The sequence below is a fragment of the Poecilia reticulata genome, linkage group LG10 (assembly GCF_000633615.1).
Source record: "Poecilia reticulata strain Guanapo linkage group LG10, Guppy_female_1.0+MT, whole genome shotgun sequence".
NCBI classification, from domain to species: Eukaryota; Metazoa; Chordata; class Actinopteri; order Cyprinodontiformes; family Poeciliidae; genus Poecilia; species Poecilia reticulata.
In genome coordinates, this window is record NC_024340.1 from 30,084,417 (window position 1) to 30,099,932 (window position 15,516).

The 15,516-nt window shown below is 36.8% G+C and overlaps 1 protein-coding gene and 1 long non-coding RNA gene across 7 annotated transcripts in view; one reads left to right on the forward strand and one right to left on the reverse strand.

Annotated features, from left to right (window-relative positions):
* Positions 1-1,220: 1,220 nt before the first annotated feature.
* LOC108166650 (uncharacterized) lies at positions 1,221-7,922 on the forward strand. Its single transcript, XR_001776997.1, has 2 exons — positions 1,221-1,394; positions 3,912-7,922. It is a non-coding gene; the product is annotated as an uncharacterized LOC108166650 (long non-coding RNA).
* The window catches only part of gria2b (glutamate receptor, ionotropic, AMPA 2b), a 50,678-nt gene continuing 41,364 nt past the window's right edge, over positions 6,203-15,516 (reverse strand). Inside the window, exons 12-16 of one of the 6 annotated variants that reach the window (XM_008421067.2) lie at positions 14,562-14,760; positions 12,391-12,638; positions 10,476-10,590; positions 8,892-9,026; positions 6,203-8,240 (exon numbers count right to left, since the gene is read on the reverse strand). In XM_008421067.2, the coding sequence (XP_008419289.1) occupies positions 8,076-8,240; positions 8,892-9,026; positions 10,476-10,590; positions 12,391-12,638; positions 14,562-14,760 (862 nt within the window). In that variant the 3' untranslated portion in view covers positions 6,203-8,075. Of the gene's footprint in view, positions 8,241-8,777; positions 9,027-10,465; positions 10,591-11,088; positions 11,204-12,390; positions 12,639-14,561; positions 14,761-15,516 lie in introns of those variants that run through there. The other 5 variants (XM_008421064.2, XM_008421071.2, XM_008421070.2 and 2 more) reach the window with 5 other exon arrangements.

A 15,516-nucleotide genomic window follows, 5' to 3' on the forward strand; every position in this document is an offset into this window, starting at 1 on the left:
CATGGACAAAGACCTTCATTCTGGACAAATGTTCTGTGGTCTCACAAAATTTAAACTGAAAATATTGTTCCTGTTTTTATTTGAATCGTAATAAAAAAACGCAACCTGCATTTTAAAAACTATGTACACCCTGGTCAGTAATAATAAGAAAACCTTTGTTGAGATTTTTCATCTTCTGCACTTCATTGACATTTTTGATGAAGAATATTTTGCAGTCAGCTACAAGGCCTCTCTGCAATCATCTTAAATTTTAACTCTTGACAAATTGTCAAATTTTAGTTGAGACTTTGACTGGGCCTCTACAGAACAGAAAAAAATATATAAAAATTTTATTAAATGCTATGCTATTTGATGAACTATAGTAGAATCTGGAAATCCTACGTTTCTCACTCGAACTAAATAATTTTCCTACCCACTAAAAAATAAGAGATTTAAATTCTTGCTGCTGGTTTTTTACAGGTCCGTGTTGAAATGTTCTTGGATGTATCTGTCTCTGTGTTTCATTACCCTGAGTGCTCCCAGAAAGTGACTGAAAATGGCTTTGTTCTTTACTTCCATCACTGTATTATTCCAGACAGACCATTACTTTATTGCTCAGTCAGCTCTGGCATTAAAGTGAGCATGAACAATTCAACTAATTGAACGGGAAAAGAAAACATTTTCAACTGATATACTGCAAGAAATGAGATAGGAGTTTGATTCTGACTGCTTTTTATCTTGTTAGTCAAAGAAAATTGATGGTCCACATATTGATTGAAACACATACAGAGCTTTGCCTGTCACCACAGTAGCAAGCAGAAATCTTTCCTTCAGTCTGAATGTCACAGAATTTCAGCTCAGCTGCAACTGTGCATCCGTGACATTTGGAAAAGAAGCGGCGCCTCAAAGCTTCTTGCAGACCTGCTTGAGGCGAGGGGAGAACGACAACAAAAACAGCTCTGTTATCTGTCACTACGTGGATTTATCTAACCTTGTTCAGCACAGAAGATCTCGACTCTATTGAGGCACGCCTCACTGTCAGTCAGCCCTGAATTGCGTTTGGTTGTACAATTCACCCCACTGATTGAACACTCGACGGCTGTTTCCTGTGTGACTTAAAATGGTGGTAAGCATGGAGAAACATCCCCTCCCCCCCCCCCCCCCACTTTTTTTGCACCAACATGCAGCTACAGGGATCACATGCCGTACTGGAACATGAGAAACCCAGCTAACACTGTTGCCATGACAACCCAGCCAGAGGATAACTGTTTTACAGCATATTACACCACCCACCACCTCGGCTGGCTGGCTGGGAAATGTGTTGCTTTGGCAGCCGCTCAGGCTCACCAACTGCGGTGATTAGAACACGTCTTGTAAAGGAATTGCCTTCCGTCCTGCTAGAGCGACTGACAAATGTAAGGAGTAAACACTAATGAGCCGTCTTATTGTTAGATGTGCTTGAAAAGAGCAGAAATTAATTGAAAATGTCGCATCAGCATTAGAAATGTCATTGATTTTAGGAGGTGCACTCCAACCATGTTGATAATATATTACACACTGATGGCATTTAATAACAAACCTGGCAATGGGTATCCTGACAAAATGGCACTTATTTAAAACAGACCCCGACGTATTGGAAAAACTCATTTACATGTAAAATTATGGCATTTTATCTATTGCATGTTTTGTTGTACTCTCAAAATCGCTGTTAAATAAAATTTCACATCAGTTTCTACCCTAATGTGAGATTAGTCGAAATCCAAAATCAAAAGAATCATGATACAAGCAACACATGATCAACGTTTATTCACAAAAGCAAAATAATGTTTCGTCAAAAACATATTATATATTGCATGTTGTGGTGATTCTGCATTGACTGTTAAACATAATACCAACTTTTCTTCACTATAATGTAGTGGAAGATCAAAGGGACCTTCAGGGTTCAACCTCAGTAAAATTTATAATTATTAACCAGCATTTATAGTTACTGAAAAACTGTTGACTTGGGCATTCTTAAGATGATTTTTAGCTGATTTCTGAAGTTTCTTTGCTTTACAGCATCCCACAATGCAATGCGTTTTTGGCTTCGACTGAGGTTTTTAACATAATGCTGTTGGACAGGTTGGATCACACTTGTACCATAAAGGAACCACTTTAACAATTCCTTAAAAAGGACTTAGTGCAATTGTTTTTGCAGATGCTCTAGTCCAATTTCCTTATTCACATGTGCACAGACAAACCACACCAAGAGTTTGCTTAGAACAGATTAAACAGCTCAGCAGTAAAAACACCCTTATAGTTCACTAAACGAACAAAAAGTCAAAACCATCATGACACTAAACTTCCTATTGTAAGCAGTAAATTGAGAATGTAACATAAAGATTTTCTAGTAAAGGATTTGTCTGATAAATACATAAAGCAGGAGAAAAAGCAAAAAATATTAGAAGTGAAATTTATTTTTATTGGTTTTCCGACTGCCTTTAAGGTGCCAATAAAGTTATTTCATGTTGGTAAGATATTGACCCCTTACAATCTTTTATAGAACCTAATTTTTAAAATCCAGTTCCTGCTCTTTAAGAATTTCGTGGCTGATTTAGTTAAATTTCCAACAACAGTTTATCTTTCTCTGGAAAGACAAGCTTTTACTAACAACAAAACTAATTCAAGCAACATGATGTGTTAGGAAAAAGTAGAGGAAGATCTGACAAAGAACTGAGAAAGACCAGCTTTTTATGCACAGCAGACATGCCAACAGGTGGGTTGGTTAAAAATGGCAGACTGCTTGTAGATGAGGAACAGGTTTGACTGAGGAAAGGCCAGGCTAAGCATTTGGCTAATGCATGACTTGTTGAAACAAAGAATTGTATTAATTTTAATTATTAAAGCTGAGGTTTCCTCAGTACTTTTCTTTTTTCAAGCACTTCTAAAACATCTTCAAGTGATTGAAATGTAAACACAGAGAATTAAGGTGAGTCATAAAACTGCCAGGGATTTTATTTTTGTTTTCCTGAAACTATTTAAACTTAGCATGCTTAACAAAAATAGCCTTTTCGATCCGGTAAATGAGGCCAGAGCGGTCCTGAAGATGAAACGTTGTCCCAGCTGCACCTCATATTGACGACATCTACATGAGGCGGCAGATCCAGGCCATTCTCTGTTTGCCTTCTGTCATCATTAGCCTGAGTCCAGTGAGGATAGCATCAGAACAACCGTCGCTGATTAGCAATGTAGCGTTGGGAGGTGAGGGAGAATGAGCCGGCCCCCTGCTGTCTGATTGTTCTCATGGATGAAGATTAATTTTACACATCACTCTGGGCTCTGATTGGCTGAACTAATATCCCATGAGAACACTTGAATATACACAGATGATGAGGTTGATTTGGTGAAATTATTCTATTTATCTGAAAAATTACACCAATTTCACAACAAAAAAAATGTCACAGCTTAGCTAAACAAAAGCACAACACTATTTGTGATATAATCCGTTATAGTAAGAACAAGATAAATCTCTGAATGAGAAAGAAAGCCTGACTTGCTGATAAAAGAGCAATTTGTTGGCAGTATATCCACAAGACATTCCTAACCTTTAAAGATTTCTTGTTTCATAGAAAAATGCAGAAAGATGCTTCAAGCAAAAATAATTAATGTCACTCCTTACTTGGAAAAAGTCAAGCAGCAGAACGGTGCTTATAATAAGAAAAAACCATGTTATTTTATCATAATTGCATGCATAATATTTGATTAATTGGTTTTCATTTTACCAGTTTATTATTTGTTTCCAGTTAGACTAAACCTTGTGGATATAAAATATCTTCAAACATTGGAAATTACAACAAAGCTTAGGATTTATCCAATTTCTTGCAAGCGAGTGTAGATGTTCCGAAAGGCATTAAATGGTTGAAAAATATTAAAATTTCAAAATTTGTCTTTAGGGCAAAAAGCAGATAAAAATATTGATGACCAGATGTGACCAGTTGCCAAGCCATCTGATCCAACTCGGCACCAGATGGTGAGCCGCAGCTCCTCTGCTCAGACATTTAAAGCAGCATGTGTACCTGGAGCAGCGACCTGGGAAGCAAGAATGTTTCTAGACTTTAACTTTACTGCATAAGACATGCTTAGTGACAAAACTGTATTGTCTGATAATAAAAAACATGAATGTATTTATTTTTCCAGGATGTGTTTTCATCATTGCCTTGCATTTTTTGTGTTGGCAGATTTTGAGTTTGAATGCATTTTTCTTTGAAAAGTCATCTCAACATTATTCATTTAATCTGGCTAAGTTTCTAAATCAAAATAGGTTTTCCTTTTTATGTAACCAGCTTCACTCTCATTCGTGAAGGAAGGCTTCCCTACAACAAGATGCTGCCAACACCTTCTACTCTTATCTTCTATGGTAGATATTTACTTTTTTGGACCATTCTCTTTAAAGCTGAGTACTGGTTGTGTGTGACAACATCAGTTTCTGAAATACCAGCCTGTCTGACACAAGAAGCCACGCCGTGCTAAAGCATCTTTACCATCTCCAAATGCCTAAACCTAAAGATAAATTAATTTAAGTCTGGAAGATTTCTCCTAAACATGCACCAACTATAATAAGGCGAATGATTCAATCTAACAGGTTGACAGGAACAAGCATTAAAAAAATATTTTTTTCTTGAAAATTCCGTCTTAATTTGAATTTTTACAGCTTCAAAATGATGCAAGACAGAAGTACAAATGCCAGCTTTTAATATTTAATGAGATGCTTTTACATAAAGGTGTAAATCTTTTCTATCATTGCCTGGTATGGTAATTTGAGATTGGCTAATGAAACCAGATGAGTTTCTCTGGTTGGAGAGGCTGACATGTATCCAGCATGATGTTTTCAGATCTTTATTTTAAAGATGTGCGATGTTTTCCCTGCAGCCGGTTCCTGCCCAGCAGGCAGTGAGAATCAAGGAAAACCAAGAGACAGCGTTTCTTTTGTTCCTGCCCGTTTTTATGTTCAAAAGCATAAAGCTGTAGGGTCTGTTGCATATAGTAATGGCTACCACAGTTTATTTGACACTGGTATTGTGTTATTTTATTTATGGGTAATCTAAAAATGAATTCTCTATTAGTGTAATGAAATTACCTTTCATTCAATTTCTCTCTACTCTCTTTTGTTTGATCCACTAAATGTGACACTCTTAAGATTTTTATTTTACAAAAATGACAGCGATTTTGTTTAATGAAAAATTATCTTTGACATAATTGTCTTTTCAGATTATCCGCAGCTGTACCACAAAAAAAATATTGCAGTATTTAAATTCAAAAGGATGAATTCATGTGGCTTTAGACTCTCTCCACATACAGGAATATAATTCAAGTGTGTTTATGGAAGCATTCATGATTTTGGCCAATGACTAATGAAAACCCAAAATTCTTAAAAAGTGAATATTGCATTAGAGTAATAGAGTTTTTAAATACACAATCAAAAAGAAGACTGGTGATTACAAACAACAGGTAAATGCTGAGGAAGCTAGTTGTTTACAGTGCTGCATCCAAGCACATTAAAAGAAAGTTTAGTGAAAGAAAAAAGTGTGGTAGGAGTTTCCTTGGGAAACAGGGATAACTGCAGTCTTGAAAGGATTTTAAAGGAATTGTGAAGATTCACAAAACATCTGAAACCAGCGCTTCAACATCCACCAAACCAAGACATGAACCACAACGATGACATGGTTGTCCATGTCTAGAACCATGTTTCTGATTCAGAAGATGTTTTAGATTTCTCCTGAACCAGAGACAATATCATATATCTTACTTTGACTTCGGAGGAAAAAAAAACTGGACGGTTGTTCAGATGAAAGTAAACTTTATATTCCATTTGGAAATGAGACCCAGAGTTTGGGTGAAGTGTAAAATTTTCAGTCAGTGATGATTTGGGAGCCATATCGTCTTCTGGTGTTGATGTTCAAAGACATACAACATATTCATCATTTTTTTGGATTGAACCACCAATTAACTACGCCTGTATTTCCCCAAAGATGATTAATCTACAAAGATGTTTTCTAAAATGACTCATTTGTGAGCTAATTAGCAGCTTGTGCCAGGTGTGTCCCGCCTCTCGCACAATGAGCCCCGTGAACCTGAGAGTATGACCGAATCACAGAAAGCTTAACGGACTGAATACACACGGGTCCACGCTGCTGAAAAACTCTGCAGGGTAAATAACATCAACCTTAACGAATAATACACAGAATAACAAGAAATCAGCAACTTTTATTTAGAAATAGTTTCCAAAAATAATGAAGTTAGCACACATTCCATATACAAAATGTCAGTGTTAATATGTAATGGAACTGAATAGCAACTATGGTTTGTTTATAATGTTGATTTGAAGAAACATTGAAAATAATACAGCTTAGGTTGAGTTTTGACAGGGAATTGAAGACAAATGTGCTAATTTAAAAAATAGTGCAAAACAGAAGTGAAAATAGTTTAAAAGCATTTTTAGAATGCTGACAAATAAATGTAGTATTTAATGGAAGCAAAGTAGCTTTTGTAACGGGACACAGTTTTTAAATATTTTAACTTTTTATATAAAATATATGATTTATGTATATATATTGTGTGTATATCTATATTTATATATGTATATGTCTTACATTATATTTCCAATTTCAAATAGGTAACCTCACAGTCTCAACAATAAAATGAAAACAAATGGCATTAATGAAATAAACGTATGTAGTATAATGTGGCAACGACATGCAACCGGTGCTACTTTATTGTCAGATCAATGCAAAAAATATGGAGACGGAAAAACAAAGCAAAAAGGCTATTGTTATTAGCACTGTCATTGCCACCAACTGTACACCTAGATACAAAAGTTACAGAATGTATCAGAGTCATTTACATTCACTGAGATGACAGTTATTTATTATAGTAAGACTATAGTTATACCTACTGGCACTAGAATTTGGCACTCTTACTTATTTGGCATTTTGGACCTTCACCTAAGCCATATGAAAGTGGATGCCTCCTCTTCATGTCCTCAGAATGTAATACTATAATACCGTATCATCCTGTTCATTGTTTTCCATTCATGGCATGTAAACAGATTATGTTTCTTCTTGAAAACAGAGCGGTAACTCTGGTCCTCGTCAGAAAAATTACAAACAGCAAAAGCACTGAAGCCAACAGAGACAAAAGAACAAAAGAAAATTGCTGCAACAACTCCAACAATAAAAAGCTAAGAAGGATTATTTCCAAATGTCAAGCATTGACATATAGATCATATCAACACCTAATGTTAAAGAATAAAATATACAGGAAAGTTTTTATTAAGAATTAATTACATGACTTTAAGATCTCACTCTCTTATGTAATGTTTTTGGCTTTCAAATTATGGAACTAGAAGCTGTTTAGTACTTTTTATCTGAACTCTCACGTTAAGTCGTTCATATCCAACCAGTATGTACGCAAGTTTATTTAAAAGCTATTCTGTGAAAATACATAAAAATATTTTTTTTGTACATTTTTTTCCTCTGCAAATTTTTTTTACAAAAAAAAAAAAAAAATCCATTTCACATCTTAATGGAGGTGATATCAAGTGTGCTTGAAAATCCAGTTTGGCGGGCGGGGGCTACAGAAACAGTTGTAATCAATAAATTGACCCCTCCCTCTCTCACACTCACGCAGACACACACACACACACACGCACGCAAACACACACACACACACGCACTTCCATTATTCAGGCACACAAATACAGCGGGGCTGACTGAATCGCTGACACCCAGGAGAAACTGCAGCCGTGAATCAAGCCCTTGCTTCTTTCTCAGTCCAGTTCAAGCAGGTAGGAAAGCATGACACCACAAGTCTAGAAAACAAAAGCCAACTGTTTATATTTCGAGTAAAATTCCACCCTTGAAGGGAAGCTATTTTATGGAAAATGTAGATAGAGAGCAACAGTAAAAGTCTTTGTGTGGAGAAAGAGAAATCTCTCTCATACCTTTACTTTTTCACAAGACAAACAAAAAAAAAAGTGCCAAAACAGAAACGAGGGACGAAAGAAAAAAAAAAATCACTCTATTAAAACTGTTGTAAGGCACTCAGGAGTTTCTCAGTGATCAGGATAGATCTGTCAGGCTGACGTTTAGTCCCATGTCAGGTCTCACATACGGGACAGCGTGGACAGCTTTGGGAAACTCTGGAGTCATCACCCGACCATTCTCCCCAGTACTCCCTGTAACGGAAAGTCTCGCTTTATTCCTCATGGCATCCCCAAAGGTCACCTACAAAAGCACAGAAGCCACATGCACATCCAGACACAAGCCAGCCCAATCATCACACACACGCACACACACACGGATCCATACACAAACAAGAAAGCAACATGTTAGACGGATGCGTCTGACCACATCAAAATGCTTAAGAGATTATAGATACACAAATATGAGAATGTAGATGAGAACTTAACGTGAGGTCTGTGATTAACACAATGCAAGATGCAAATGATCATGTAAAGGTTTCTGCATGGTCATTGCAAGCATTATTGTTGAAGTACGTTACTAGGACAGAGGTATTAACAAGCATGGCCATCAACAGTCATACATGAAAATGGTTTCAAAGAGGAAGAGAACATAAATTAACAAACACAATTTTTATGCTTGTAAAAAAGGGGGAGTATCGCTTTCTCTCATTAAAATCATAAATCACCAGTACATACGATCCGTTGGCCAACCTCTTCACTCACTAACACTGAAGGATGGAACGGATGGAGCCAAAAAAGCGTGCATTTGGGGGGAATTTATGAAAACCTCAATCCCTACCCCCTAAATTTTTACACTTTCGATCCCATATACGTTGTAACCTTCCTTATAAGTTGCAAAATTCTGTGAATTCTGCGAGGAAGTTGGATTAATATTCTGTGCATTCTTTGCCACCTTCATTCGTTTCGCCTCGGCTCGGGACTTGTAACAGAACTCAATCAAGGCCACCAGCATGGCCAAACCGAGTCCGCCGACCAGAATGTAGAAGACCCCAGCCACGTTGCTCAGGCTTAGGGCACTGGTCTTCTCCTGCAGGACGGACACGAGATCAGGATTAGTGTTTGGGGGCAGTGGTAAAATCTGAGTTTTAAAAGTAAATAATTTAAAAAAGATGTACGTCAATGATTAAAATAAAAATAAAAAAAATCAAACAACAACAACAAAAAAACAACACAATCACAGCAATTACTGAAACATACACAAAATGCACCACAACATGAAATAATCTGGATTACTTTGTCTACAAATAATATTTAAAAAGCACAGAAAACAACAACAAATAACACATCAGTTATTTTTTTAAAGTTGGGGTAAATTCAAAGCAATGTGGTGGGTGTGGTTAGTCAATTAAAATGAAATGTAGCAGCATAAAACATCACTGTGTTGTGGATCTACATCAGAAATTTGTTCTCTATGAGGACCATTTACATGGGTTGCCCATTAGAAAGGGCTAAGCTGTTACAAACGTGCTCAAAGACCTTTACTTAAAGACAGACAAGAGGGGGACAGACTATTAAAAACCAATCAGGTTTGGACACATACAGTACAATAAGCTCTTTTAGGCCCATTAAACACCCATGTATTCATTTAAAGTGGATGCCAAATGGATACATAGGGATCTACCTCATCAAAGTGGTGCACAGTTTATCCTTGAGTGGAAAAGTGACAACACAACAGCCATACACACAGTTCTTTCTATCTTTTTCTTTTGTTCAGTTTTTATTTCACATGCAACAACAGAAAAGTGAGGCATCAAGGAAAAGACACAAGTGCTAGTTGAAGAAAAAGAAGCAGAAAAAAGGATCATTTTATGTTAATTGGTGTCATTTAATCATGACAGACTGGAAAAGGAAGGTGAAGGAGCTTTATTTTGGGAATTTTTTTTTTAAAATGGTGGCTTTATAATAATTTTCAGCACACTTAAAGAGCTGCAAGATAAACAAGTAAGGAAGCACAAAAAGAAAAAAAAACACAAAACAAACATTGCTAGACATTAACACACAGCAGTACACATACAGACATTTAACAGCATTGGACACCCTTTATAGATGGTCCAAAGTTCTGCCAATTACTGTCAAATTTTAGCATTTGGTGCTTTGATTTTCTGGTTTTGTGTAGCTGCAGCCAAATAATTAAAATCATTAAGATATAGTAAATATATCAAAGCTTTTTTGTAAGAAAAAAGCTTTTCATTTCATTTGTATTTGCAAGTGCGAAGCTGGAAAAGGAGAATTTTAAGGGTCATTTTGATAAAGGAGTGCACATTAATAATGACATTGCATGCATTACTGTAATATAAAATATATATATATGATATTAATCATTAGTAGGTCTGCAGGCATTAGTAAATTACATTTTACCAAGGCATCTCATGCTATGTTTGTGCATTTGCTTGAAATGATTTATCATTACTTTAAATGGGGTCATTCCCAATAATTATGAATGTGCTTGAATCACATAGAACCTGCAGCGACTAACCTTACTTCCAGAGTCCTTGGCTCCACATTCACCTTTATCGTACCACCATTTGTTTTTCAGCTTGTCTAAGACGCCTTGTTCACTGAGTTTCAATACTGCAAGGTTTACTGGCGTTCTTCACGTGGAAAATAACATAAATAACATTAAAAATGTTATTTTATGTTATTATTACATTTACACTGATTCAAGTTTTTTTYTCTCTCTCTCTTTGATTCTCTTTTCTTACATTTCTTTCTCTTCTTTCTGTTACAGTGGCGATAGACATTGATGCGCCATTTGGCCTAAGCAAATGCGAGTTTTGCAGAGCCAAATGTGCATTAACGTATCGCCCGAAGTAAGCAGCAAGAGCAGCAGCCATACTGCAAGAACAAATGCAGTGAAGCCAATTAGGTGAGTCCAAGCTACACAAACTTCCACGTGCATCTGCTAAACTTTCCTCATTGTATTGAATGTGTAACAGCTGTGACTAACAGGGGTGAGGTTTGCTCGCTGTGCAGCTGATTCAGCAGGTGACTGGTCTGCTGTCAGTGCAGATTGGGATCCTGCGCTGGTTTGCTGCTTACTTTTCAGGAGTTGCAATGAGTTACCCATCAGTTTGCTCACTGGGGCTGACCTTGGAATCACCTCCCCCGCTGCCGCACTCTCCTTTGTCGTACCACCATTTGTTTTTCAATTTGTCCAACAGGCCTTGCTCATTCAGTTTTAGTACAGCGAGGTTAACCGCATTTCTTGAAACGATAAAACATACTTGTAAGACAAGGTGAGCCACTTACAAATAGACTATTACTCCCTTAGAGGTATTTAAGAAAACTCTATGTACTAAAATATCTGGATTATCCCCTCCCCTCTAATAAATAGGAAGTTTAATTATGTAAACAGGATCAAATCTGAGTGTAACAACGTTTGTCAAAGGTGGCAGAGCTTATCTATAACACAAAAGAGAGGACAGAGGGCTAAAACTTGGGGGGACTAGGGGCTACAGCAACGTACTCACATCCATAACATACATATAACAGTGTCTGGCAAGTGACCCCACTAAAAGAGAGACAGCAAAACAGCAGTAATGGGGAAAAATGGTTAGACCTGATGAAAATATGCCAAAGAGCATGCAACATTTCCTAACATTTTACCCTCTAGAAAAGTAGTTGTCAATAAAATGAGTTCTTAGCAAGTCAGAAATTGTTTGTATCTTAAAATATATCAAAATAGCTTCAAACATCATTATATAATTATGCATATAAAATACATTTTGAAACCCAAGCAGTAACACAGTTCGGAGGGTGTAAACTTTTTTTTTCATGTTCAATTTTTCCACAAAGGAAAGATTCATCAAATAGTTAAATAAAATCAGTGTACTGCAGGGGTTTAAGAAAAATAGCAAGAAAAATCACAATTCAACATTTCTAACAAGCTAACAAAGACTACGTATAGAAATGCATTCAAACTATGTAATCATAAAAAGTCAAGGTGAAAATAGAGAACATATAAAATGGTAGGTTCAGTAAACATGGTAAAAAGCAGAAGCTAGAACAGATACAGCAGAGGAGAGTGGTCTATGTGTGCAATAGATAGATGAAGCAATTCCAAATCTTTTAAATCTGCATCCAAACTTAGCAATGTTACTGATTAATGGCAACAGGCTCAAAAGAAACCTGATCAAATTCAAAGTCAATAATAATTTGGAAATATTCCACAGTGGACTATTCAATTAATTAAATATTTACATGTCATTATTGTTGTTTTGCAATTTATGGACTTACAATAAATTGCAATGTTTCCTTTCTTTTTTTTAAAGAAATGTAGGGAAGGTTACCTCATCTCCTTTATACAAACCAGAGACACATAAGCAAAGCTACATCAGGGTAGGTGGGATACTATAACAACATTGGACACATTGTTATACTATTCCACCCACCTTAATGAGGATCCTTTCGGCGTGGCGATCCCGTAGCCTTTGGAGTCCAGGTTACCTCCCACCTTCATGGTGTCGCAGGGCTTCCGCTGCTCGATGTATTCGTTCATGGTGGACTCCAGCAGGTAGGCGTACTTCCCTTTAGACTTGCGGACTCTCTGGACCCCTTCGGCTGTGGTTTTTACAAAGACAGAGGGTTCTGCGCTGCGCATGTATGTCCACATTTTGTCAAAGAGGGCAATTTTTGAGCGCTGGGTTGAGGAAAAAAAAAACAGTGACAAGAAAAGTGAGTAAATACATTTCTAAATGATTTCAACAACTTCAGCCAACTTCTCACTTTTTACTGAACATCTTCAAATTTTGCAGTCCCATGAAAAAGTGTTTATCCCTGTAAAGATTTCTCATTTCCCCTTGAAGACAAATAGCACAAAAAATGGTATGAAACATTATAATGCCTTAAACCCAATAACTACAAGTGTCACCTATGGTAAACTTTCACACTACTTTGGAGGAATTGTGACCCACTCTTTAGTTTTAATTCAGTGAAATTGAGGTTTTCAAACCTAAACTGCCTCAGCAATTTTTCTGTGGAACACAACTCCAACTTATTTGTGGAAATTTGCCTATTTGCATGTTTCTTTTGGAAGAAAGAGAGAAATTCAGTTTAGGAAGCTGAACTATTTCAAACCGCGGTGCTACTTGACATCCTTTGGTGGAAGTTTATAAAGTCAATCCAGGAAACACATTCATTTTTCTTTCTGATTAGCAATAACTCCAAGAGCGAAGACAACACAGACTGTGAATGTTAGCTTCTGCAGTAGTGTAGTGCTTAAACTATTAAAATATGCAGCTTTGGACATTTTTAGAGGATGACTCTGCTCCCTAATCCCTGCAAATTCAGGGGTCTACTGGACCATGACCAGTTTCTAATGCAGGTTTAATGTCAGTTCAGATATATTCTGATTTTTTCATCTCATCAGTTTGAGAATATTTTTCCTGAAACCCTAATCATCAAAACTAGCTTAAAAAAGTGAGGCGGGTCTTTGTGTTCTTTTAGCTTAGCAGTGGTTTTCACCTTGTATCTCAACTGTGACCTTCCAGGGGAAAGTGAGGCCTGCTGAGCTTTAGATGTTGTTCTGGTTTCATTTCTGAACGATTGGTAGTTCACCTTTGTGCTCTTGAATTAATTATGTTTGGCCAGACACTTCTGGGAAGGTTAACCACTGTTCTATGTTTTCTCCAATAGCAGTTGGCTGAAGTTCCAAAGCCTTAAAAATTGCTTTGTTATCTTTTTGAGACTGATAGATTATCATGGCTCTAATGAAGACACATATAGGGTTGAAACGTTAGTCTCCAGACGGTTTGCACAGCAAAGCTGAAAAATGATCAGAGAGCTCCGGCCCTCTCTGCCTTTGCAAGTTTGACATCATTCAGTTGTGCAGCAACTAATTCAGCCACTTCTTGTGGAAAGATGTGCAGACTGCTTCAACTTGATAGATTTTCATGGCTTTGTTTCTCATCTATTATTGAATTTTTTATATAGAGGAATGATATATGATGAACATGGGTTGCCCATTAGAAAGGGCAAGTCTGCTACAGAGGGAGGACACACTGCAAAAATCCAATGAGGGTGTCACTTACAGAGTACAGTGAGCTTTGATTGGCCTGTTGCACAATGTAATGAAATCTACTGCATCACAATGACATGCAACAGCTTTTTTTCCCTTTTATTTAAAAATATATATGGATACTTCATATTATTATAAAAGGTCTTGATTTAGTAGTTTAGAATTAAAGACATCTTGGTACGGCAAGTGAAACTGACCAAAAAAGAGTGATTAATCAGTCAGTCTGGGATTTTACTAGGAGATGGTTACATTTTAATGAATGGAAATGTTTTTTGGTTGTTGTTGTTGTTCATTTTTCTTCAGAAATGTAATTAAAATAATTTAAAAGTTGCTTCTTTTATTCACGTAGCTCATCACTAATGACATTTCAGTAAGACAAAAGAGCAGAACCATCAGAAATCTGTAAGAGGGACAATACTTATTCAATGCGCTGTATGAACAAACATTTGAGGCGTTTACTGCCTTTACAGACTTGAATGAGAGGAAACGGCTGAAAGTAGTGGTTTCCATGGCAACAGACAAAGGAAAAAGCTGAGAGTCTCCTACCCTGAAAAACTCTTTAGTGGAGCCAGAGTCCAGAGTTCCATATGCTATCTCCGTCTGTTTGGCCAGATCCTCCGCACTTTCAATGGGAGAAACCATCCTCTCCACAGTCAGAAAGGCAGCCAGGTTAGCCGTGTAGGAGGAGATGATGATTAGAGTAAAGAACCACCAGACGCCACCAACAATACGCCCAGACAGGGATCTACGGCGGGAAAGAAAACAAAGATAAACAAAAGGATTTATCCTCCAACAATCTGTATCAGCAAGATCTTCTTCTGCTTCAATTTATTGACATTAAGCTACTTGATCTTCAACCTTCTGTCAAGCTTTTAAAAAAATATTTTTTAATCATTAACAAGTCATGTGCAGTTTAGCATTTTCCCCCTAAAGTTTAAGCAAGACAACAATTGAAGAGGTAATAAAAAAGTTTCTGTGTCTCTTGTAAATGTGACACTTGTGAGCTTAGCCCTTTTGAACTTTGATCAAAGTTCAAAAGTTTAAGCAGTTGAACTACATGTCCTAATTCGGCAACACAATTGTTGGGAAACAAGCAACATTGATTTGGAGTCATGTTGACACCTTTCACATCATCAGAGTGTGATGTAAAGGGTACGTCAACTCATCAGCTGATTCATCTCTGGAGCTCTAACCTCACTGCTCAGCACTGGTCTCAACTCTCACAGGCTTTCAGTTCATCTATGTTCAAATAGATGAACTATTTGAACCTAGTTCAATTTCTTTAGAAACATTGACTCTGTTACACAAACTCTAAACTTATTGTAAATATTCTCCTGAACTGGGTTGTGAACAGAAATGCATCTTGATTGTGTTTGTTTTTCTTCAGCTGCTAGGTTAGAAATCATGGCACGCGATAAGAGCTTTTACCCACAGGGTTCTCACACTCAGCAGATACAAAAGACCATTTATTTGTACAATATGTGAGTCATTACTTTGGCTG